General features: G+C 41.9%; 1 protein-coding gene across 2 annotated transcripts in view; it reads left to right on the forward strand.

The window, feature by feature from the left end:
• Positions 1 to 750: 750 nt before the first annotated feature.
• The window catches only part of PAPLN (papilin, proteoglycan like sulfated glycoprotein), a 49,609-nt gene continuing 23,725 nt past the window's right edge, over positions 751 to 26,634 (forward strand). Inside the window, exons 1-6 of one of the 2 annotated variants that reach the window (XM_075754324.1) lie at positions 751 to 1,087; positions 11,997 to 12,059; positions 23,587 to 23,702; positions 25,035 to 25,095; positions 25,382 to 25,484; positions 26,381 to 26,511. In XM_075754324.1, coding sequence (XP_075610439.1) covers positions 1,079 to 1,087; positions 11,997 to 12,059; positions 23,587 to 23,702; positions 25,035 to 25,095; positions 25,382 to 25,484; positions 26,381 to 26,511 — 483 coding nt within the window. In that variant the 5' untranslated portion in view covers positions 751 to 1,078. The remainder of the gene's footprint in view (positions 1,088 to 11,996; positions 12,060 to 23,586; positions 23,703 to 25,034; positions 25,096 to 25,381; positions 25,485 to 26,380; positions 26,512 to 26,634) is intronic. The other variant, XM_075754323.1, reaches the window with a different exon arrangement.

Consider the following 26,634-nt stretch of genomic DNA (forward strand, 5'->3'; position numbering starts at 1 on the left):
CCAACCCAAACCTGAGACATTAAAGCTATTCACATAATCTTGGAGACCTCAGTCATAATATTAAGTAGGGTTGAAATGCTGGTAGCTGTTATAATCACTGGACCAGAATCTATTTTTATAGATCAGTGGTCTCTGTATTTCAATATTTATTTGTTTTATACTAAGCAGAGGACAAAATCAATAGGGGAGGTGAGTTATCTGTTTTCAAGATAAAACAGCAACAGCAACACGTAAGTTGTTATGCAATGATTTCTCTAGTATCCACATGATTAACAGCACAAGTTTTTCCTTGTAATGCATCCAACTAGATTCCTTTTCTCTTAACAGTTTTTCTATTGCTAAATTGTTTCTTTGTGGGATTTTTCAGAGGGTTTCTGAATTGCCTGGCATTTGTTAGAGTCAAAAATAGAGAAACCTGAGCTGCCATTGTCTTTGGTTAAATTCAGATCTGTATCTAAAGTGCTGGTATTTTCAGACCTTAGGGATCTGCTTAACTCTGCCTAGATCCAGATCTAGTTGTGAACTGTATTTCAGTTCAGACTTTCTTTGGCCAAAAGCATATCTGTGAGCTGTGATTCAGGCTTTAGTTTTAAAGTAAATGTTAAGTTAAATAATTTTTTTTTTTTTTAGAGTTGGGAACTTACTGAAAATGAATACCAAAGGGATCTGTGGATAACTGTCTCTCTTTTGATATGCTGCCTACAGCTAAAATAAAACTAGTCACAAAGGGCCCCACCCCTGCAATAACTTAAGGCACAGTTTAGAGCTAGTGTGTGTGCTCACACACAGACTACAAGAGCTAGAAACAATTCCAAAGCATGCGTGCGTGCATGCTTATGGCTCTGGCTTTCCCAAGCAAAAGCGAAAACTCTTGTGAAGAAACTTAGAGGCTGAAGGGGTTAAATGAAATACAACTCTCCTTTTCCTGTGCAGTAAGGATTAGTAACCAAACAGAAGCTGGAGGGAAGAGCGCTTAAGAGCCACTGTTTGAACCAGAACGATAGGAAAGTGGTGTTTGGAGCTTGGCTGCAGAGTGATGTAAGCGTCTCCAACTTTTGCACTCACCTTCCACAGGTACATGCAGAAGGTAAGAACTGACTTTGTGTTCTGGGCTGTCTCATGATCCCTCTACCTGAATATCTAGTTCCTATTAGTCTTTTCAGTGCTGTTTGTGCTTTTTAAACTATTTTGTTGTTTCCCACCATTTTTTGTTTTCAGTTAGAAGAGTGCAGGGGAGAGGAGAGACCAGAGTCCTTATGACTGCAAAATTTTATTTCCCAGAAGGGAGGGAAGAAGACATTCTATGTATTTGGTGAACATTAATCCCTTTCACTCACAGTTAATTACACCGAGACTTAATGTAATCGAAATTTCTGCTCCTGATGAGCAGGAGGAGGTAGCAGGGGAGGGGAAGGTACCAGTTTGACAGGAAGCTGGATGAGCCCACTGGGGTCAGACATATGTGCTCTGCCAGAAAGAACACAGAAAGCAAGACAAATGTAGCAGGGATATTGCCTGGAGAAACACAACTTTTGCTGGTAGGAATAAAAGCCTGCCTAGGTCCTAAGACTCTTGTACCCCCTATTACCCTGGGAGTGCTCAGCTGCTTCTGCTCATGTGCTAGCAGGTGCTGAGGAGAGGGAGCGTCTCCTCATCTGTCCTGCATTGCTTTCAGGATCCGTTTGGGAGGCTGTCCCCAGCCAAACCCCGCTGTCAGAGCCAACAGGCCTGGTCGTGAAAGGGGAGGTTTGCAGGCCGGGATCTCTCATCCCTGAAGAAGTCTGATGTGTGAGGCAGGCCAAGAAGGCAGCTTCAGGGACCTGTCCTGGCATGGAGATGGTAATGGGCCGGTAGATCTGCCAGATGCCCTGGTGGTCCTTGTGGGTGGTCAGGTGGAAATAGAGGAGCAGCTGATTTAAAAACTTTGATTTAAAAGCAGCTAATTTAAAAGCTTTGATGAAGGTAATGTTAGTTTCGAACTGAGTTCCTAGGACTAAGAATAACTGGTGTTATTACAGGAGCTTAGGGAGATGGTATGGTTTTTTAGGCCTGTCTGTAGAGATGCTAAAAAAGGTTTGTAAACACCTTTGCATATTACTTTTGAAAGTGTCTTCACAACACTTGGAGTTTGTTTTGTATCTCCTGCATTGTACTTATGAGGGCCCTTCTACAGCTTCTCTGTAAGCTGACTTGCAGCTTAAGTGTTTTTCTCCTGGCTTCTTAGAGATGTACCACCCTCTGTAATGCCAGAGCATTTCCCAGTCTCTGTAGATAAAGCAGCCATGCGAAACCATTCTTTCTGAGGTGCAGATGATGAGCCAACATCCTGCACAGCCGCAGGTGTGGTGGACAACCTCATTGTGGGCTTTCAGCACAAATGCTCTGCCGTTACAGGAAGCGAGGGGAGGTGTTTGTGATGTGCAACAGAGGTAGATAGGACCATGTATCTTTGGTATGGCACTAGCTTAAACTAATATTTGTGTGTGTTAGTAAATGGAGTGATTAATAAAATGAAAAAAACAAAACAAAAAAACCCCAAAAACCAGAGCAAACTTGCTGTCTCTGGAATTTTTGCTTTTAGCACATTTTCCTGTCCAGTGTGAGATAATTGAGACTTCTTTTTCAAGCACATTCTCAGGTTCTCACATGCTGTGGAGCATCCTGACACCTCAGAGATGTTTGGTTTTAAAAGGTTTTGCTTCATGACGTAAATGCTTGATGCTTCGCAGCAATGCTGGGATAGTTTCTTTGTAGCATTTGCACATTCCAAATCTGTTGGCTAGTAAGCAGTCCACTCTGTAGCATTTGAGAAGAGGTGTGTGATGAATGATTTGAAGTAATTTTCAAGCAAGGATGTAGGTTTTTGTTTGCTGATCTCTCTATGTATATATATTTAAAAGGAATATTACATATAAAACTAAGTTGTCTTAATTTTAAGGGAAAGTTGCAGTCATTATGCCATAGAGAAGTTAGAGAATGGATGATCTCAAATGTTGCTGTTCAGTAAGTATAGTAACTTCTAATGCAGCTTGTGACTCTTTGTTTTCAGGATGGGCTCTCTCTCACATCCAGCTGCTTACCGGCTTGGTAAAAGACGATGCTGGTAGAGCTCATCTAATCCAGTTGCTCTGGGGATTACTTGCCTCACAAATTAGGCACCAAGATTCAGTTGGACTCTGTGCAAATGGCTGTGTCCTGACTTGCTGATAGGAAACAGAAAAGGAGTAATGTTGTTGCAACTGGTTTTCTTGGTAGTACTTGAGTTAGAGTTAAAAGAGCAAATTTTATTCTAAAGTAACACAGATGTTCTGTTAAAATAGGGAACCTGGGAAAAAAACCCTCCAATCTTGATTTGCGGGCCCCTTCTGAATGCAGTGTAAATAAGGCAAATTACTGTTGTGTGCCTCAGAACAGGCAGAGCTTAGGGCTGCCAGAAGGCTTTCTCTTTGTTCAGAGGAGGGCTTCAAACGTTAATAAAATGTTAACCATTTTTATTAGTGCATGTATGTATCTTGTGACTCATCAATACACAGCAAACAAATAGCTTTTTTTACAAGAGGATGAGGGCTGCTGTTTTATATAAGAACAGCGCCTAGAATACACAGGATGCAATTACAATAGTTCTCATGATTTGTGTTATAGGCTCATCATTAGCTGAGTGAAGGGAGAAATGTTCTCCTATGGCATATTGATGATCGGTGAACTACAGAGGAAGTAAGTTGCTTTGCTCTTCACTCTGTGGGAAGGATTACACAAAGCTGATGATAAACCTCTTGGAGTACCTAGCCTAGCTACTGATCCTAGACAGTGATGGACAATCGCTCTGATCCAGTACAGTCATTTGCAGTTATGCCCATGGTATGATGGACTTGTCAAAAGAACTTATTTCACTGGAAATTATATTCTGCTGGATACAGTTTCACTGTCTCATTTTTTTAGCGCTCTTGGATCTGAAATGTGATTTGTTGTGGTCCAGTCTTGTCTTGGACGATGAATAATAATGATTACTAGCTGTTTGAGAAGGCACTTTGCTATAAAAGGATCTGAGTGGGTACCTACTCACATATGCATAGTGTATGTACAAACTGCTTGTTTATATGCTTTCTCGCACAGTAACAAGCTCGCTTTCTTGACATGCAATCATGATGTATAGAGAGCAAGTACCATCCTCGGATTGTTTATTTCCCTGCCTAGCCCTTAAAGCAGTAATTGGAGGCTCTGGTTTGGGTGTCTGTGGGAGAAGCCAGCTTCAGAGCAAAGAACCAATTTATTTTTAGATCACACTGTTGTCATTTTGCTGTGATCACACAGTCGAGCATGTGCTTCCTTTGAGATCTCTCCAGGCACTGCAGTGCGATCGCACCCTCCTAAGATCATTTTTTATGAAGTTTATTTTTAGTGACAGATGAAAGATGCTAGGGTCGGTATCCTTAGAGACTGCAGCCCGAATTCCACTAGCATACATTCTGCCTCCAAAGTTTGTTAGTCAAAAGTTCTGGGGTTTGAGGGGGGGTGGGGGGGTGGGGGGTGTTTTTGTTTTGTTTGGTTTGGGTTTTTTTTCCTTTTAATTTCTTTTAGTTCTCCTCGTGTTAGTCATCTTTCCCCTGTAAGAGTAACGCGAGTAAGCCCACTGACTTCTCTGGGGGAATTCCTGCTTCATACCACTGAAGGTACGTCTGTCTGCATCACAGTCAGTAAGGGCGATTCCTTAGGGAAGAGATGTACCCATACAAGTGTGGTGTGCTTGGCATGTTCACAGATACATATAGTTAAAACTGAGTTAGCTTTAAAAAACCAAACCAAACTATCTTAGGTTCCAGAAACAACGTAGAGGCAGCAGCGATCGTAACCCACATGAGGTTCAAGGTGAATACTCTCGTTTTCCTGTCTATGTTATTAGTCCCCAAGCAAATTTATTTAAAGTTAACACAGGTGTTCCCTATGTATACTACAAGCATACTGTTGAATGTAGTGCTAACATCCTCTCAGTGAACAGAGATGTAGATCTTGCAAAGAGAGGCAGAAAACAATTTGCATTGTTTTAAAGTTTCCTTTTGAGATAATGCTCATTTTTTATTTTTATTTTTAATATCTTGCACAGCACAGAAGATTGCCATATTTATATTTAGGATGGAATAAAGTTAAATAAAATTGGAAGTAATTTTCCAGCATTGACATCTTTATTTTCCTAAAGAATTCTACAAAATTTGAATTGGAAGGGATTAGTCTCAGCTGGCAAACATGTTTGTAAACAGCAGCAGTGCTCAATGTCAGGTAATATTTCAGATGATAACTCATATAAATGAAGCTTGAGCTGTGACAGGAGAGTAGTAAATGTAAAAGGTTTTTAGCCATTCCTCTTCAATTATGTTAGTGTTCAGGATGTTATATCCTTGTCATGTATTTTCCATAGGCAGTGCGTAGCTTCTTCTTGCAACGTCGACCGTCTAAATTAGTCTGTGTGCGGTTGTCGTTATCCCTACATGCTCCCAGATTTAATTAACAGCTAAGCATAGCGAAACTACCAAAATAGAAGGCAGAATCCTATCTTTACTCCTCATAATAAATGTCTAGCTGCAAACCTAATGGTGGAAGGCTGGTTGCAGAAAATTGAATCTCAGCTGATATTAATAGGTAGACAGAAGGTTGTCCTCATGAAATACTGTATTAGCTCCCATAAAGGGCAGGCATAGCGACCACGTTTACTTGGAAGATGCTGCCTCACTGGCCTAAATAAACCTTAGATACTTCATTGTGGATTCTGGGGAGCGGGAAAGAAGCAGGTCTGCCTCTCTGCCTGCCCCCCATTAGGGTATGGCATGCAACCTGACTAGAACTACTGTGTGTTTCACAGTCTGATCTTGCTTTTTGCACCTGATGATTTTCCAGCTACAGTTTTGTGTGATTTCGGTATTGAGATTAAAACTGTGTGACAGAGGCTGCTATAGCTTCCCCAGGTGTTGCTGAACTTGGTGTTGCTGTAGAAGTCCTCTGTAAAAACATTTTCAGTCTGCGTCAGCCACATGAAGTGATGGTCTGGTGCAGATTTATGTGCCTGTCATGAATCAGGCTGAAGGCTGAGATGAAAGCCTATTGATAGAGCAGTCTAGAAGATGCTTATATGTTACTGCTACTCAGTTGCTCAGCTAGCTGGTGCTCTGCTGCTGTGCTCATTAGTAAGTTTTTTCTCATTTAACAAGGTGAATTTTAAAGTTATTCTAGCTGAAAGTTTATATTCCAAACTATGCATAATATGGCTGAAAGTATATCTCAACAGAATTACTTTCTTGATGAGGATTCTTCAACTCCTAGCATGTATTTAGAGAGAATTAATAAATTTGGGTACCAGTTGTAAAGATATCTCCATAAAACCTTTACTCAGACAACTTGTGTCTTGTTTTTCTTTATTCTTTTTCCCTTCCCACTAAGCCCTTTCAACCAGTCTTGTATTTAAACACATTTATAACTATTTATCCATTGTTTTATATATAAACAGCTCTTTATGAATGTGGTTCATCGCGTGGTCAAGGTAAAGGAAATTCAGCATCCTCCGGCTTTAACAGGCACATGCACATAAATTGGCTTATCCGCCCTAGCCCAAAGGACATGGGGCCCAGGATTTTCTTTGGAAAAATTTCAAACAAAAGATGGTTTACTGTAGTCAGGGAAGAAAACAGGCATATTAAGAAGTATCTTGAGTGTGATATCCTCTGCCTAAAGGGGTGATTGGTTTCTTGGTTCCTCTGGGCTGTGTGATGTGGTCCTCCTGCTCTCCCAACTCTGCTCCCAGCCTAAGTAAAAGGAACTTTTTCCCTACCCTTCATCCCTGCTCCGTGGAGCCTCTTTCTCTCCCTGCCTTCATCTCATCTTTTTGCTGTATGTGTGTATTTTCCCTTGTTAACACTTCCACCAAAAACTTAAAAGGTGCTCCCCAGTAGACAAGGCAAACAAAAGCAAGCTGGAACCAAGACACGCTGGATGTTTTGAGAGCAAAACAAAAAATCAGAATGTCTTTAGAAAATGTAATGAGTGTAAAAGCTAAAAGACTTTGCTCTGAGTCAATGGCTAAAAAATATTATGCCAGTGGACAATTGGGCAACATATCATCCTTTCTGATTTCCCACCTCCTTCAACCAAACCTCTAAAAATACAACTGAGATACGATGTGTTAAAGGGGGGTGGAGTTGGGAGTGGAGGAAAGGGAAGGAAATTCTGAAAAGGTGCAAGTAGCAGGAACACAGTGGCTACTTCTGCTTTAGTGCTGGATGTGCTAAACTTTAAGATAAGCAATTACTATCTGTAATTAAAACAGGCAAATATTTATTGCAGGGGTGGCCAACCTGCGGCTCACAAGCCATGCAAAGGCAGTTTCTGCATCAGGGCTACATCAAATGGGAATAATAGATCCACGATGGGTGATTCAAATCCCCAGCTGGGATATGACATGATCTGTCAGGACCTGCTGAAGGTAGTATTGCTGGGTGGCTTTGCCACTTATAAGCATGCTCAGCTAAATGTTGTCTGGCTATAGAAAAGTGGAAACCCTGATGGAGTCTTTTTATCTTCTGCCTATGAACCGCTCCCAGAACAGTCCCTGACCCACATACACGGTATGTGTCTTTGACCAAAGGATGATTTAGAAAGGTGGTTCACGGGCAAAAGATGACTGGTCTGCGTTATGTGCTAAGCAGATAAGAACCATGTAGGACTGGCTGTCCAATTATTTTCAAAAAGAATAGAGAAAAGCTCAGACTGATAAATCTGTGAGCAGATTTGGAACTCACAAAACCTGTTTTATTCTGACTTTGTGATCTGATTCTGTACTGTCTAAACAGCTTAAGCTTTTGTTTAAGCAAGGTTGAGTTACTCATAACATCTTTCAAGTTTGGATTCCCTCTTGTTGAAAAGAAAAATCATCATCTAAATGGGTTAAAAGTCCAAGATGTCTCTTCACCCCATCCCAGTATCTTTTCCCTCAAACAAAGGTTAACTTTATGCTTTTGAAATCCTGAAATTAGCCAGCTGATTCAAAGTTATTTTTACATATATATACAGGCGATGTAGCTCTTGTTTCCCTAGGAACATGGAAGTTGAGAGGTTGTTTGGAAAAGAGGACAAGTTTAAGTAAGCAATCTTGAACCTTGTTTGTACAGCGGAAGGCAGGATTTGCACGCACAAAGTAAATACAGGAGTCCTTAAAACTATCCTTGATTCTGAACCATACTCCTGGTCTTAATGAATATTTGACTGGTCTTGCTAAGCCTGCCTGACCCTGGATAAAAGTTTGTAATGAAATAATTTTTTTTTTACAGCGGTTCACTGCTGGCTCCACTATAAAGAAATTTCCAAGACTGCCCATCTGTCTTTTCTAGACCTTCTCTTCGTTAAGGGAAAAGCTTCTTTCCTGAGTGGGTTCAGTGTTAAGTCCTGAAATAAGGGTGCTTATCCCACTTTCCAGTTGTACTGGAGTTCTTGTGTTCTGTCCAGAGTTAGGAAATTCCAGCCATCTCCTTTGTGGCCCTCTGACCCTCCTCTTCACAGTGCCCAGGAGAAGTAGGTGCTGTGGAGGCAGTTCAGAAAGGTCACAAGAACATCCTTTCAGAAGTTTCTGAAATTTCCACAAAATATTATTTGATCCATACTGTTTCGGAATAGAAGTAAGGGTCACGAGCTGCTAAAGTCAGATTCAGGTTTGAACTTGTCCAGTGTTCAGAGGAGCTTGGGTCAGCGTCCTTTAGAGAAAATGACTTCATATTTCAGGTCTGGACTGAGTCTTTGTGACCAAGCCTACAGATGGCTGGAACCAGTCACCACTTTGACCCTTTTATTCATCTAACCTGAGCAGTTAGTGCCAGACGTGGTTTGCTAGACAATTTGAAGCTCTTCTGGTGTATGGAATGGAGGTTTCAGCTGGGCACAGTTCTAGTTCTGGTTGTTCCTTGCTTATTCTGAACTGATTCTCATAATCCCTCTTGCTGAGATAACTTCATATTTTAGCACTATGGCAGGAATTCCTCCATGTGAGCTTTCCAGCAGCTGTTCCATATCTTGAGCATAAAGTCACCATTTCCCCTCAGGCCCTACTGCTGTTTTGGAGTGGAGGGGGTGGAGATGCTGTTCTAGCACACAGTGGGAAAAGGGAGCTGGGGAGGGTTGAAGAGAATTGAAGAAGGGCAGGAGGCACAGGGAGCAGCAGCTGCTGTTGTTACAAGTTAAAGCACTGCAAAACACTGTCCTTTTCACTCCTTCCCCCCGCATACCCAGCCTTCAGTGAAAAGAATGGCAAACAAGCAGAATAAACATATGCTGCTGTATCTCAGGTCCTACAAAGAGTGAAAGAGCTGTTAAATCCGGAAACAGAACTTGACCTTTTTTGCAAGGTTTCAGACAGGTTCCCCTGTCCCATCTGTGTTGTTTCTGGTTGAAAGGCAAAAGGGATCAAGGCTGAATACTACATGCGAGGAAGCTTTTAAAATAACAAGTTTGTTGAAGCTCAGAGAATCAGACACAAGATTTGTTTTGCAGTAGGGGATTTAATAGGATACAGACGGCCCTATTCTTCTTTCTGACCATCCTTCCTGTTGACTAGTTTAATAGGGCTGGATAGTCTAAACATTTTAATGCTAAATTTGGGACATATGACAGCAATTTCCATGCAAGTGCAACGGCACAAAAATACAAGCACGCACCAGAGCTGTAACCTCTTGCTGCTTTGGTGCGGGGCATTGTCCCAAACATTGGGTGCTGTCTCTAGTTGTCTCCTCACAGAATCTTTTTATCCTACCTGGCTAAAAACCTCCAAGATGCTAACTCCTTGGGGAGTGGGAGCACTGCTAGCCCTGGCGAGCTGTTTGTCTAACCTCTTCTCCAGGAGCCTCACATGGTTTGGGCCCAGCTCCTTGTTTGCCTCTTGTCTCGGACGCCGGAAGGAGCTGAGCAGGCAGTCCATTCACATAGAGCAAGGCTGCTGCAGCGAGGGATGCAATTCCACAGCCATCGCTGTGAACCTGAGAGGTGCCTGGAATGGAAGATGTGAGAGAGGAATGCTGGGGAAGGGAGATTTTTTTTTCCCTGGTCAGTAGGAAGAGGAGCTGATCGATCTCAAAAATCTACCTCTGTTTGACACCAACAGCATTGAAGAAAGATGCCGTTCTCACAGTACCCTTTGCTAGTAGGGGGGGGGGCATTACAAGCTGCTTCAAGAAAGCTTCACTGTTTGCGTGCATGGAACTTGTAGCAAAAGGGTCTCTCCTGGCTGTTCTTCCCCTCCAAAAGGATTTGGCAGTCAGACAGGGTTGTGACACAGATCTAGCATGTGTTTTGGCTGTTGGCCTCTAGAGCATAGAGACTGTACTTGACCTCTTGTGGAGGGCATCTCCAGGATGTTTCTTCCTTAACTTGAATGGGAAGAGCAGTAGTAGCATGTCTGGGTGATAGAGGTACACAGTCTTCCCTCAGTTTCTTAAGAAGTTCTAATCCAAAATTAATGAAAGTCTATTAATATAAAAAGCTCCTATAGCTTCATTTTCTTATGAGTCATATGATTTGTACTCAGTATATAGGGAGAGAAGCTTACCAGTGCTTATTTTCCCAATGACATTTTTCCCTGTTCATTGCTATTTTGCATGCAGAGTTTGGTGCAACTGGGTTTTCAGCACTTTAGTAATTTTTACATCTGAAAGGAAAAACATTAAAGAACAAGCTTTTTATCCCCAGCACTGTGAATGGTGGGAGTGTCAAAATCCATGGTATTTATGGACTTACAGAGTTTTAATGAGCTGTGATTCAGTGAGGCCTTGCACTATGAGAAAAATGATTGCCCATCATAAAGTAACCCAAAATATGAAAATACTAGATCAAGCAGGTTTCATTTTTGGGTATATTTTGTTTCTGATTTGATATTTTCATGCAACCCTGATTCTATATCAATATCATTATCTTTAATGGTGATATAGATTCTATATTTTATCTGGATTTAATAGTCCAGGCTAAAGGAGCTATATATGATGTTTTAATATTAAAAGAGATGTTGTTACAATGACTGATGAGATAAACGTTTCTCCCTTGATGCTTTTATGCACTATGAAAGGAGGATTTCTCCATCTTTCTTTTCCCCCTTCCTTTCCCAAGTTATAAAGAAGCTTAGACTAGATAAAACCTTACTAGTCCATCTCTTCTTTCTGAGCTCTATCAACTGGTCATGAGGTGATGAGAAAATGGTTATAAGAAACAGGCAGTCTCTAGTGGCTGAAGAGTCAGTGGTCACAGCTGTAAACGTTGGTGAGTGGCAATTGGTGTGGGCTTGATTGCTTCAACTCAAAAGATGAAGGATAAAGTAGCACCAGGCAATGCACTAATGAGGTGTTGTGGTCCCAAATGTGCATAATGCCCCCATTTCTAGGAATTCTTGTATGCTGTTGTATGCTGCCACACCAGTCTGTGTGGCTGATCTCCTTCCTAGCTCTGCAGAAGGGATATAACTACTGATGGTTGAATCTAGCTACAGCTGTCGGTGATGAACTGTAGGATTTTAAACAAGCAAGATCACACACAGAGAGACATGAAGCTTCATCAAGCCACACAGGATTGATACAGAGTACAGAAATGTTAACTGTGGAATTTCTTACCTTGGTTGGTTGAAGTCATCGCAATCTTCAAGTATTTTATCATGCGTATATGTAAAAGGGTGGGAGGGCAGACATGCAACAGCTTGCATCTTCCACTGTGCCCGGGGATGGTGTGTTCTCATAATACCAGAGGAAAGTTCAGGGAAATATTTGCACTCATTAATTACATTCTGGCTTTCTCTGCAGGGTAATTTCAGTCTTTGCAGTTGCCTTCATCTATCCAGGGAGTGTAGTGATAAAACTGTTTTTCTTCTCTCACCTCGATTTTTAGTTCCACCTCCATTTTTACTGTATAATATCTTAGCTTTTCCGCCATACAAGCAGCAAAGCAGCAAGCAATGCTGATCAATAATATTTCTGTTTCCACAGGCAGAGATGAAGAACTTGTTCCTTGTGCTCATGCTAGCAATGATGACACCTTCTGCATTTTCAGTAAGTAAAACCTCTTCTGAACACTGTTACGAGAGATGAAAAATACTTCTGTTAAAGACTGTCAACATTTGTAACTCAAGTATTTTGTTGAAAGTATTCCCGAAAGAGCTAATCGGTTCAAGTCATCAGGCCTACTGTGATACGTGTTATGGAAAGTCTAACATGGCAATTAAATAACAAAATTCTGGTAGTGCCTTTGGCTCTAGGGGTGTTACCTGCAAAGCAGTAATTGCTGTCTTCTGTTTCAAAGTTATAGAGACTTGTCACTTGATGTAGAAAGAATGAATCTTTGGTTAGCTGGTTTTTCTCTTTTCTTTGGTCTTAGTGGTCTAAGCCATATGGTTTAGCTTTACTGGGGGAGGTAATCTTTATGTTAAGTCAATTTGATATTGTCAGAAAAAGAACACAGCTATTAGGAACTGGGATTCCTCTTCCTTTCTGAGACAGAAGTAGATTCTTTCTTAAGTAAATGCAGCTTGAGAACAGTTTCTCTGAGTTTAACTTCAATTATATTAATGAGTTGGACATCTGAGGTAAAAGGTGACCAGCTGAGTAGAGTGGAAGTGTTAGCAAAGGAAGATGTGATGTTTGTTAGGTGTAAAGGAACAGAGAGGGGAAAGAAGAAGAGGTAATTATCACCTGGAGTAAGTGTTTTGTGGGACTAGGGAGGATTTATAAATATGCCATTAAAATTAATGAGTCCATAACTTTTAATCTCTAGCATGGTTATGAATTTCTGTTCCCAGATTCAGCATTTGCAAATGCTTTCTAGGCCTTCTTTGAAGATCAGGGAGGAGAGGTCAGAAATCAAGCAGTGTTTGTTAGTCACCATAGATTTCCCATCTTACAGATGGAAATGTGCTTAAATGAGATCTTGGTATCTCACATCTAATAGAAGATGGTGCTGTATGTTAAAAGAACCAGAATGGAATATACTACATTCAGTTCATCTGTTCACCTGCCTATCTACAACCTGGTGATTTTTTTGGAAGGGAAGTGACTGAAACGCCCCACAACTGTGAAGGCTGACATTTCTCTGTAGCATTAGACTGTCCCCTGCATGCAATCTCTTGAAGGCATCCTAAACGAAGGGAGAAAGTTTTGCTTGGCCACCACTTAATTTCAGTTGCCCTGGCATGCTGGATCTAAGCCATGAGGAAGCAGGAAGATCTAGCAGCACTGAGGCACTCTGCTGTGGTAATTTTTTTTTTTTTTTTTTTTTTTTTTTTCTGGGAGGAAAAAGAGAAATGGTGTCGGTTTCATACGGGCCATTTCTTTACCAGATGCTGATACAAGTAGGTTGAACCATAGCAAGAGACGGTCAGCTTAAGAGAGCTGGCAGGACTGATTGTAGCGATGGTAACTCAAGTCTGTGCTAGATCAGGTTATGCACCAAAAGACTAGTGCAGCTGCCTGAAATGCCACAGGTGGGACAGGTCTGGGAAAGCAGTACCTGCATGCCTCTGTTTCACCGCTGCAGAACAACAGTGTTAGCCCTGCTGTTATAAATGCAAATTGTCTGCACATGTGGTGGGAGAAGGGAAGGCGGAGGAGAGGGTGAGACTGAAAACTGAGGCAGGGAATACTGCACAGTGGGAAAATAAGTTGGAGAATTGCTTGCTGTTCTACACTATTCTCCATTCCTTTATGACTTCACCTGAGATGGTGGGCTTATTGAAAAATAACTTTAATCCATAGCATTGTAAAGGCCCCTTTCTTCTGTAATTCCCAGTGGCAGAGACATAAGAGATTGTCAGGCAGCACAGTACATTTCCCCACACCGAAGGAGAAACGCTCCCTTTAATGTGTAGTAGCATATCTCTAAGAGATTGAGGCTCTGTCGCTTTAACTGCACTAAGTATTAGATCCAGAGCAGCCTTGCAGCTGAGACAGCAGCAATTGTTTTGATTTTGGTATCAAATGAGCTGCCAGTATAGCAGCACACGGGCAGAAAGGTGGGTCACCTCCAGCTATTCAGTGAATAGCGTACAGCCCAGGAAAAGGGTGGTGGGAGAACTAAAAACAGCAGAAAAGGCAGAGACTAGCATGAGTGGGTTTTATTCCAGAATGAACCACTTACCTCTTAGATCCATCCTGTCCACTGGTGTAAACAACGATTGGACACCTTTTGCCCCAGAAGCAGGAAAGCGTGAACTTGCCAAACATACAGACTGATAGTGCTAATGGGACTACAGCTGTAAACGTGTGAGCTGCAGGCTTACGCAAGGATGGAGATGGGTCTGCAGGGATTCATGTCTGCTTGTGATTAAAGGGTGTAGATTGATGCCTGCTGCTTTTCATCTCTTCTACTTTTGGAGTGGAATAGCTGAACTTGTTTTTACTTTATTGATTGTTAGGCTAGGGAAAGCAGCAAGAAGAATAAGGGCAGAAATGTTGACAGGGCTGAGACTTTAAGAGCAGCTGAGGCTATTACCTATGTCTTCACTCTGCTCACAGTCTGAGAGTGCTGGTTTATGTGCCAGACATGGCAGGTAGCGCTAAGGATCAAGGGAGGGACTCCTGCTTGTCAAAGCCACTGGCTGCTGAGAATTTCCTGCCCAGTGCTCCATCCTTGGTGGGACCCGCTAGACTCTTCTTTCCTGGTAGAAGACGGAGAGGGTCTTACCATACAGCATCTGCCACGTCTGTCCCTTTTTTTCACTAGGCTTTGAAGAATCTGGAAAAGGAGGTCACCCATGACTTGTAGCTCCTTTATTAATTGCACTGTGGTAGTACTGGAAAATGCAGCTGGACAGTCAGGAGGCAATGTGTTCAGGGCGTATACAAACTGAAAACAAAGATGTCTGTCTCTGTCTTCTATATGGATGTCTCACCATCTTATACCCTAGCTGTTAACACAGAACTGAGACAGAAGAGTCTGGTGCAATTTCAGGCCATCCTGTCATTGCTTCTAGGAAGGTTGTGAACAGTGGCAATAACGGAAAATGCCAGGTTCAAGTGGTTTTTGTCATGATTCCTCCTGTGTTTTCAGAGAAGGAGGAAATGATGTAAAACTACCTGAGCCCTGTCCATTAGTGCTACTGCTGATGGAATGGTGCTTCTGGTGATTTAGAGAAAATAAATTCTGAAGGTTTTCCATGTGAATAACACTTATATTATTGTTGTGCGCATATACTTGGCATGATTGTGTGTGTGTGTATTGTATGCTTTGGGGTTGCTTTATGTTTAGTAAACATGACATTCATCACACCTCTCTGCCTCAATTTCTTTTTTACAAGTGTGATTTCATGTTGGCAAATTACTGCATCTGGAATTCTTTCTTTCAAGATTGGAAATGTCTTATCTGCCCATACCATGGGACTATTTCAAGGAAAAGCTGCTCATCAGGGGAAGAGTTTAATTTAATCTTTTATGATCCGTAGACATTAGCTGATAGTTAGATCATGTTCAATACTTATATTTGGTCCTAGACTGTACTGCAGGTGTGCTTAAAGTGAAGGCTGGTCTGAGGCTTGGCTGAAAATCATATTCAAATACATTTCATCTGGACAGTATTGTTTTCTATGGGTCTGCATTTCTAGGTTAAAATGCTGGTTTTCATTTTTTCTAAAGAAATTAACATTGTTATTGTTTAAACACTGTTAATCTATTGACTAAACTTCTAAACCCTTTAACCAGATCTGATAGAAAGGGCAGAAGGTGCAGGACTTCGAAGTTAAGGTCATATAGAAACAGTGGAAATTACTGTGAGGAGAGAGAAAGAGAAGATTTTATTAATGTTCTTATTGAGGGAAAGGTCCAAAAAGTGCACAAGAATAATTGTACTGGGTAGGACTGGTTCATTTTGCCCTATATCCTATCTCCAGCTATGTCATAAACATATGTCTAGAAAAAAATATAAAAAGATTGGTAAGTACAATTTCCCCCAATGTGCTTCCAGTCTCCAGTCAATTGTAGTTTATGAACCCTTTGAGCTGGAGTTGTCTCTATTTCTCTTCCCTGAATTTGGTCGGCAGCTCCTTGAAGCCATGTAGACTTGTAGCATCACAGTTTTTCTATTGTAACACCAAGATCCTGCTCTTGAGTGGTAAAGATCAGCTCACATGTAATAATTTTATTTGTTAGGATAGGATTTGTGTTTTCTCCTGTGCATCACTTAAGCTACCTACATGAGATCTCAACTGTCATTTAGTGACAAGTTACTTAACTGTGGAAGGACATGATAGTATCTTCGCAGTCTGTCTCTGGTTCTCTATTGTCATTTATTACTCTGAATTACCCTTATCAGCTGCCTTTGTTACTTCTGTGTTTTTGGCATGACTTACAAATGTGTTGAGCAGTTCGTGTTCCTTACACAATTCTGCTGTTAAGGTCAGTTCTTGCAGTGAATGGAGATTTCACTCCTATCTGTGTTTTTGTCTTTGGGCCACCTGCTCAGCATTCACGCAAGGACTTTCCTTCTGGCTGTTTAGCTTCTTTCAAAGGTGGAGGATTTTGTTGAAAGCTTGTTGGAAATCTGAGTGTATCTGACAGGTTACCCTTGTTGACATGTTTGTGAATCTCTCAAAGAGCTTCAATAGTCTTAGAAGGATCTGCCTTGAAAAAAGCCTTGTTGATTTTTTTCCCAAATATGCTGTATTTATGCAGGTGCCTGCTAAATCTGTTCTTTGTTATCATTTCTATTAATTTATCGTTAGATGTCAGTTTTACACTATGTGGGTGTACAGTTCCCTGGATCCCCGTGGGATGCTTTTGTAAACTGGTGTCAGATTTTCCACTTTCCAAAAATCAGATGCCAAAGTAGTTTTAGCTGGGAGGGTTGTCTGCTAGAATGTAAGTGTTTATCCATTTCAACCTTGAGTTCCTGTTAGGTCCCTTGGATAAACAACTTCTGGTGACTTCATACTGTGTGTTTTGTCCACTTTTCCAAATAAGTTTGGGGTCATAAAGTTTTCTCACAATCCTCCTCTTTGTGGAGTTTTCTGAATGTCCCCAGTTTCTTCACAAGGATTCCAAGAATTAATTTCACTTCTCTGCAATGGCTGTATTTTTTTCAGAGAGCTCTTTTTATATGCTAGTCAGCTCCAGGCCACCCAGAGTTTCAGGAAGGCTTTCCATTTCTGAAAAGTAACTTATCTGCTCTGTCTGCTCTGCCTGCAAGCCAGCACAGTCCCGTGGGGCAACACGTATCCGGTTCTACATGCACTGCGTCCTGCCCAGCTGACAGGAAAGCAGGGAATGTGGAAGGAGCCAGGTATATGGTGGGACAGCCCATAAAGAGGTAGAAGAGTGAGGGGTACTGCGGGGAGAGGAACACATGGAACATGGAAAAGAGCTGGGAACAATGAGGGAGTGGGTTAGGTGATGTAGGGAGAACCTGAAGTGGCTTGGGGAGCTGAAGATGAAAGGGAAATTATGGATTTTAGTGGGTTTGTTAGAGGGGATATGTTAACAAGCCATGGCTAGGGTGGTAGAGAGGAATGAAATGATACACACAGTGCATGTAAAAACCACAAGCCATTAAAAGTAATGAAGCCTTGGGTTTTTTCCTCCTCTTTGTGAAGCAGTTTGTCTTAATAAGATACTCTCTTCTTCTGTACCATTTTGTATTTCATTTCCTGCTGTCACCATCTTGTTCACTTTCATTCTTGTTTTTCTAGTTTTGCTCAAATGCAATTCTTTGATTGCTTATTCATTATTCATAAAAATGGTACTTGGCATTCTTCGTCTTCAAAGCTCTTTGCAAGCCTGCTGTGTCTAAGCCAAGATCAATGGTTAAGACAGAATTATAAAAAAAATGCTTTGCTGGTGTTGGTCTGATTCATTCGCTTATTTTTTTGTTGCATTTTCAGCTAATAGCATAGCTGGTTTCAGATGGATTGATCTTGAAAATGCATCTCTTGGAACAGTAGCATCTATCTACATTATAAACGTGTGAGGTACACGGAAGTTTTTCAGCTCCCTTTCAATTAAGTGTGAGTGGTGAATGCCACATGCCTTGCAGGGCTTACTATGTGGTGATCATGATTGTAGTACTGGCTGGGTCTTCTGGATATAGAAAGGAGAAGGAAATGGTTCATGTCCTGAAAAGTACACGGTCTAAGAATACACTCCATGTTTGTTCTTGTCAGGGCCTTAACAGCACTACTAGGTTTTACTGGCCCTGACTGGCCTCACCCCAGCCTGCGCACTGCCCAGGACCCCATTGCAGCCACCCAGGTCTGTCAGCCCCTGCCCCAGCGATGCTGCAGCAGGGCTGATCCCCAGCTGCCCACAGCCCTGCCCGGCCACAGGCCCGACGAGTCAGGCCCACCTGCAGTCCCACGTCCCGGCCTGGCTCCGGCCGGAGTGCCTGGTGCCCGGGGATGGGGCTGGCCCCCAGCCTGCACTGCTGCCCCGGGAGAGCACCATGCTGCTGGCCCCCAGCCCACAGGGAGCAGCCAGCCCTCGGGGCACCGTGGCACTTTTGGGTTTGGGTTTTTTTCCTTCCCTTATTAACTTTTCTCTAAGCAATTATAATTCAAACTTAGCAAAGCAGCATTTTTCATTTAAGACTTCTTGCTTGCTGAGGCTTTGGCAATAAAACCATTATGGAATAAATGACTGTGGTAATAACTTTCTTTTGTAATGTGTTTGGTTTTCACCCTTCTTTCATACATGTTTCATCAATGGGGCTACAGTTCAGGGGTGCATCAAAATAAACATTAACCTTATATCAGAAACTGTAAACCCCAGAAAGCAGATATTTATCAAATAAAAGGATGCAGTGTTATTTGATAAATACTAAGGAAGGTTAAGGAAAGAGTCTGATTTTTACTATACTTTTAAGCCACAGAAATGCTGCATAAAATAATAGTGACACCTGGGGAATCAACCTCACATTGATTGATCATTGACAACAATATCTATTTTCAGTGGATAACAATTGTACAGAGCTTTATCAACTTCCAGCGTCAAGGATTTCCCACACTGTCCTCCGTGTTGGCACCAAGACTTGTGTTGGATCTGAATGGAGTCTAGTAACTATGTGATGCAGCTCAAGAAATCATAGTAAAAACTTTTCAGTGTCCAAAAAGATGCTTCAGTTGCAGCTCAATGGACCAAAGCTATGTGACCTGCTGAGCTAAAAGCAAGCACTAGCATTGTCCAAAACCCCTCAGGCATAGCACGGGTATCAGTAACCATGTGCTTTGAGCAACAACTGTTGGAGCGGTGTAACATGATGTTTTGTTGCTGCTTGTCAGTCTGGAAAGGCAGCACAAAGAATCACAGAATAATTCGGATTGACTACCTCTAGGCCCTCAAAGGTACCCAAGGAGTAAGGGAAACATTAGGGGTAAGAATTTGGCTGGGATTTAGATTGTTTGGACCTGTGACTGCAGACTTTCACAGCTCGCTTTAGGCTGTATAGTAAATTGATGTTTGCTTTGATAGCTTGCTAGTATTTGAGTTGCATCTGACTTGCAACAAAGCACTAGGAAATTACTCATGCTGAATTGCAAGTCCACATTTGGTTATATGAACTTGTTGGATCACTGCATGCCTGCAATGCATCTGTCTGGGAAGCACAGTCTTCTTCCCATGCATAGTTTCCTATCCATCTCATCAGACTGACCAAGAAGTCTTTTAAGGACCCTTTTTAAAGTGTTCCTACATACTGCCAACATTTTCCGTCTTTCTGAGTCTAGCCCCATTCATAACTCGTCTTCCAGTGCATGGTTCATATATAAAAGTAAATATTATACGGTATATATTATGCTATCTAGGGCCCTTTTCCAGAATTCTTTTGTTTGTGTCTGGTGCATATTGGAATTGTCTTTAAAGGCAAAGTCTGGAGCTCTAGTGATTCAGAAGCATAGCCTTTTTACTTGCCGGTTATATCTGATAGAGTTGGCCTGATAACAGCAGATGCTGCAACTATATCAGCAATGCATCTGTCTATGAATTGATGAAAGCAATGCAGTGTTCATAAAAATGAAATTGCTGGCCTTCTAAACTTTTATACCACAGCAGCCTGTTTACCAATGAGCACTGAGAGCATGTGGTGCCAAGATCATGTGCATCATCAATATCCCGAGAAGATATGCGTTTCTGTTGTCTCAACAGGTAATAAAAATAGATAGAGCAGTTGGGCATTAACTGACTGTCCATTCTGGAGCTTTTAGAAGTCAATTAAGATGGTTGTACGCTTTCTCTGGCTTTTTCTGAAACATTAAAAATATATCTATTGCAGATAAAGGAACTGTGTTCGTGTATGCGTGCTAGGTTGAAGCAAGGGGGGAATGAAGCCGAGTGAATTGGTAACAACAATGAAATTTGTAGATTTTTTAGTTCTGGGGTCCAGGAGGGACTGGGATTTAGTCTTCCTAGCTGACAACAGATAAAAGCATTCCAGAGTCTGAAGAGAGCAGAAAGAGGCTTTTGGAACAGAAACTAGCTGATAGCATCTAATAACATCTTGTTATCAGATTATGTAACACTGGATTTCTTATTTGTTATAAATATGCAGCTTTATATTTGCCTGCATGCTGTCATGGTTTAACCCCAGCCGGCAACTAAGCACAATGCAGTCGCTTGCTCCCTGCCCCGCCCCCCCGCAGTGGGATGGGGAGGAGAATTGGGAAAGAGAGGGGAAAAAGATAGTAAAACTCATGGGTTGAGAAAAGACAGTTTAATAAGACAGCAAAGGAAGAGAAAATAATAATAATAATAATAATAGAATATATGAAATGAGTGATGCATAGTACAATTGTTCACCACCTGGCAGCCAAAGCCCAGCCTGTCCCTGAGCACTGATCGCATCCCGGCCAACTCCCCCCCAGTTATATACTGAGCATGATGTCACATGGTATGGAATATCCCTTTGGCCATTTGGGTCACCTGTTCTGGCTGTGCTCCCTCCCAGCTTCTTGGGTGCTTCCCCACCAGCAAAGCGTGGGAAGCTGAAAAGCCCTTGACTTAGTATAAGCACTACTCAGCAACAACTAAAAAACATTAGTGTATCAACACTATTCTCACACTAAATCCAAAACACAGTGGTATTCCCTTTACTAGGAAGGAAATGAACTCTATCTCTGCTGAAACCAAGACACATACACATGCATGCAGTTACTGAAGTAATGAGGACTGTGCATGGATTTCTGAATGTTGGAGTCTGGCCCCTATTAAGATGTTTCTTTAACACTGTACAGCTTTGGGAGGATTCTTCTGGCTGATGCCCCTTTTTGGGTATATATAAATGGAGCAATACTGAGAAAATTATTGTTCTTGTGTTCTGTGTATGCATAAACCTTACAACAAAGAGTCCCTGCAGATTTTGCTCTCTATAGAAGGAATGAAGAGCGCTACTTCTGTAGGAGGGATATTGGAATATTTATCAGGTTAGTGTGTGTATCAGGGAATGGCTTTCTGTCCTAGTTGCCTTCCAGTAATCTGACTTTCAAATGCTCTTCCTTTGGATTTTTATGTACATGTTTTCTTCCTTATGCTGACTGAAAGGTCCCTTGTTTCCAGGGTGAGCTAATACTACTCCTAAATCACTCGGTTGATATAGAGGAATAAGACTGCAGAGAAACAGAGTGGTAGCATGTTTCATTCTTTTGAGAGTAAGGGAGGAGGGATTACAGGGGGAGGAATTAGGTGTCTGAAAGAAAAACCAGGGAAAATAAGATGCTTTGCTGAAAGCTATAACTCTATTGATGGGATTACTCCCAGAAAGGCAAATGAGAATGCAGAAGACAAACACTGAGCTCAATATCTGGGATGGAAGAATGGGAGAAGGGTTTGGCAAGGGGTCAGGGAGATGTTGACTTGGCAGAGAGAAGGTATGTAGAAGTGGCTGTAACCAGGGTAGTGCCACTGACTGAGCATGGTGAAGGCAAACAGAGTTAGTCTGAACCAGAAAACTTGTCCTGAAGGATTTTGCTTGCCAAGGTATTAGAAAGAATTGCACAAAACTTGTGTGAAGAAAATCAAATAGCATGGGCTAGGAAGAAAGTATTTCACATTAGAGCAAAGTAGGTAATAGGAAGAATTTGGGGTGACTCTTCAGCTAGATAGTTGTGGGTAATCTGGTAGTAAGTGCATAAATACGATTGGCTAACATCTCTGACTGTTTCTCTGCCAGCAGCAAGGAATTATTCCTTAAAAGAGGGTGAAAGAGAGAAACAAGACTGCAGCTCAGGGACGTACAATCAGGCAGGGAGTATGTGTAGAAAATTACACATACTGTTTAAATGACAAGGGAGGATTAACCCACGCATCTTGCCTGAGTTGGATTCACCGGATAATTTATTAGGCTAGCTCCTATTTCTAGCAGAGACCTGGATGTCTTATGTAAAAGCAGTTATCAGTTAACTGAAGTGAGAATTACACTCTTAAAGTGAGGAGGAAGGAATGGAAATGTAGAGGATGGGAACATAGGGTGCTGTGTTCAAGTCAAAAGGGGCTGTGTGAAACTAGGGGATGGATTGGGACCCAGACCCAGGGGTTATGTCGATTTGGTGGTATACTACGCATATGGAAGGGAATTGGACTACATCTCAATAATTTTTCACCTTTTGATTCACTGCCTGCCCACTCTTCACTACCCCAAATGTCCAGGTGCCCAAATGGTATGCATTACTTTCTCAGTTGTGTAATATATACATAAACTGCCCTGCAGGTGCAGCTGCACAGCAAACCCTGTTTTTACAGCATCACTCCCTGTGTAACCCTGCATTTACCTTCTTTTCCCAAGCGAATTTAATCCTGTTGCATCACGCTATTATTCTTTTTTTCTCAGGATATTGCTATTCATACTGCTAGACCCCATGTCCTGCCGTATGTGGATCCCATCAGCTGCAGTAGGCCCTTTTTTCCTGAAAATATGCTATTTCATGTGCTTCTAAGACAATATATTTTGTTTGGTTCCATTGCACTTGTAATTTCTTCTCTATATTATCATGCTTATTTCTCTCAGTGTCAGTATCCATTCAGACTTTCTAAACACAAAATGAATTAAGGCTGTAGCTAATGATGGCCCAGACCTTGACCTCATCATTGAACACAGTTGGGTAGGGGGAAAAAAGGTCCACGTATGGAATTTTGTTGCAGTAAAAAGTGTGTTCTGGGGGTTTCCTTACTGCTTCCTCTATTTCTTTTAAGTATCTGGCTTGGAGCCAAGGATTTGGGATTAAGTGGCTCTATTGATCTGGTGTGGAGTGACAGTGCTCATGGTCCCTGAAGTAATGATTTGCCTTTGCTGCCTTGCTGAGAGGGAGATGTTATCCTCTTTCAGATAGTTATTCAAAAGTGCTGAGATTCTGTGAATAGACAAACAGTAACAGTTTAAGGGAGATTATAAAGCTGTATGTGCTATATGTCTTCAGGAAGCTAATACTCCTAGATATTAGAAGCTTGACATTTCTGATGTATTATTCTCTGCCACTTTTCATACGAGGAATACAGCCCAGCAAGACAGTGTCTCTTGCAAGAGAACACATAGGAGCTCTGCTTCATTTTCATTGTTTTTTCTCTTGTGTTGCTATGCCTATTTGATATGTCCGTGGGGTTTTTTTATTTACAGAGCCATCGGATGAAACGGCAGATTGATGTCTGGGGGAGCTGGGGTGAATGGGGCAAGTGCAGTCGGAGCTGTGGCGGTGGAGTCAGCTTTCGGCAACGACGCTGCTATTCCCAAAGGTGAGGGCTAACCTCCTTTTTCTTTCTTTAAATGTGTTTTTCTGTTACTGAGCTCCTGCACTTATGCTCCAATATACATCCAGAACAAAAATGACCCAGTGCTTGATTCCAGGGGAATAAATCACCTGATTCTGATTTGAGATGATCCTCAGCTTCAGTCTTGTCACTGCTGTTTTGAATAGCGCTCTCTTCAACACATTCTTGCTTTGGCTCCTTTACTAGAGCGCAGCGGTTTCTCTGTGAGCTCTGAGGCTGTGCAATCGGGTGACTGGTGAGGCAGCAGCTGTTCAATCAGGTCTGGCATGGCAGGCCTGTGGGAGAGGGAGAACAGCCCAGAGCAGCAGGTTTCTCTCCTGAGAGCTGGTGTCTGTGCCAAGATTTTCTCAGGCTTGTGATTCCCAGGAAGGTAAATTGCCCCAGAAGAAACAGAAGAGTGGAGTTGGCTCAAGCAGCGGTAATGCCGTGCCATCTCATTTGCAGCTGGGTTAGACGCAGCAAGGACAATTACTGGGACTGTGCCTGTTGGGAATGATGGACCTGAGAGATCTTGTTGTGGATAAAAACAAAGCCAGACTCTCAATAACATCCTGAAAAATCAGTCTCTTTATGTTTAGAGAAATGAGAGAGGTTTTTTTTAAATAGAAGAATCCAGAGTTATGAAGCACTGCTTCTTCCCACCCAAAATAAAGAAAGGTCTCTTTTGAAAGCTGTGTGTTATGGTATACAGCTGTGTGTTATGGTGGACACCTGCCAGAATCCCTGGGGGCCTGTCTCTCCATTTTAGGAATGCTGAGATATTAGACATTGGTTGGATTTTCAGATCAATTTCTTCCATAACTGTTACTCTCCATAATTCTCTGCTGGAGTCGTTTGACTGGAATGAGGGTGTTGCACACTTTCCAGAGGCATGTTTAGCTCTTCCTACTAAGAGGCCTAGTGTGCACATAAACAACATGATAGATGATATGCGTACTGATTCTGAATTGGCCATTACCCTCCTGCTGCTCTGGTTTGGTATGGACACCTCAACTGTTTGCTGGTGGACAAAGGACTAAAAGCTCTGCTTCCAGTATTTAGTTGAAACACGACCCTGAAGAGCTATACTGCAATCATTCATGGTGTGCATCTTATTCGTGCCAGAATGCAAACCATGGCAGAAAATGGCACTAGAAGATGCCAGCTTGCCGTAGTGGAAAAGAAGTACAATTTAGGTATTTTCCTGTTTCAGGAAACTGCAAAGGTTGACCTGAAGGTGATTTGTAAAGTCTGCCATGAGGTGATTTTTATGTGTGTATTCTTCAAAGAGTTTCATGTTCTTTTTCTGTCTTTCAGGACAGAAGGTGCTTCCAGTTGTGTTGGACCAACTCGAAGCTATCGGTCTTGCAACGTTCAGGTATAGTGCTGTTTGTGCTCTAGTTTTTGGTTTTGTTTTGGCTTGCATGTTGCTCCTTTTCCCCAGACAAACATCATTCTTCTTCAGAAGTAATATGTCATTATTAGTTTTTCTTTCTCTGGCATCACTGGTGAATGCAGTTCATTAACAGTACCCCTTCAAAAGCATATTGAATTTATGGCCCTGATTTTATGTGGGAGCAAAACCAAATAAAACCCTTTTTTTCCTTGTACACTTAATTTTCATCCTTTTTATAATGGCCCAATACAAACATTTTCTCCTCCAGAGCTGCCCAGAAGGCTCCCGGGATTTCCGGGCAGAGCAATGTGCAGAGTTTGATGGGACAGAATTCCAAGGAAAGAAATACAAGTGGCTTCCGTATTATGGAGGTAATGATAAACATGTAGGGTTATACGTCATCCCTAACTATTAACAGTATGTTTTGAAGTGACTGTAATGTTTTTGACTGTGGTATCCTTGTAGGGTACTTCCTTAGCTGGAGTGGTGGGGCAGGGGGTCGCATGGAAAAAATCTTTTTGCCAGCAGCAAAGCCTTGCTCTCACGAAGACACTGGATGCACGGGCCAAGAGACAGGTCCCATTGCAGCAATATATAGTCATCTCTTGTAACAGCCGTTCTTTCAGAAACATTGATCAAGAAAGCTGGAACTGGTTGCAGCTAGGTCCTAAATTATTAAAGAAGCAGAGGCTCTGCTGTATTTTTCAATATTGGCAAAAGAATATTAGCAGGGCACAGGAGAAACAAATGCATATAATTGAGGAGTGCTTCAGAAAATATGACATCTCTTTCAATTGGCCCATGCTTTCGTGAGGAACCAGCTCAGAAGGCAGGTGTAGGAACCAGAGGTCCTTGCTCTGAGCTTTGATATGTTATCATTCACAGTGGTTTAACAAAATATGAGGGATTTCAAGATGTATTTCAAGTTTTGTTTGTTGGCTGGTAAGATAAGGGCTCCCTTGTGTTCTGTACCAGCACTTGTTCTCATTCTAGAAAGCCTTGTATTCCAAGGGAGCATAAGAACAGCCCTACTAAGGAATAACCAAATATCCACTGGCCAGCCAAGGTGCCCAAGGAAATGGCTGCACACAGTGAGGCTTTACTAGGGTATTTTTCCAGCCCCCAGCAGTTTGTGACCCAGAAATTTCTTCAATATCTGCCACTTAATATCAGTCCACCTACCTGTTTCTGTTCCTGTGATCTAAAACCAGGCTCCTGATGCATTATCAAGCTACTATATAATGTTTGTTTTTTTCTCTCCTACCAGCACCTAATAAGTGTGAGTTAAACTGTATTCCCAAGGGAGAAAATTTCTACTACAGGCACAAGGAAGCAGTGGTAGATGGGACTACCTGTGAACCTGGCAAGCGGGACATCTGTGTAGAGGGAGCTTGTAAGGTTAGTCATCTCGTTGTTTCCTTCATTTACCATTGTGACTGTCAGTCTTTCTGACAGTCTTTGTTCTACGTGGCCTTTCATAATAGCACCAGGAAAGGAGAATCATTCAGTTTCCAAGGTGCT

The sequence above is a fragment of the Balearica regulorum genome, chromosome 5 (assembly GCF_011004875.1).
Source record: "Balearica regulorum gibbericeps isolate bBalReg1 chromosome 5, bBalReg1.pri, whole genome shotgun sequence".
NCBI lineage: Eukaryota > Metazoa > Chordata > Aves > Gruiformes > Gruidae > Balearica > Balearica regulorum.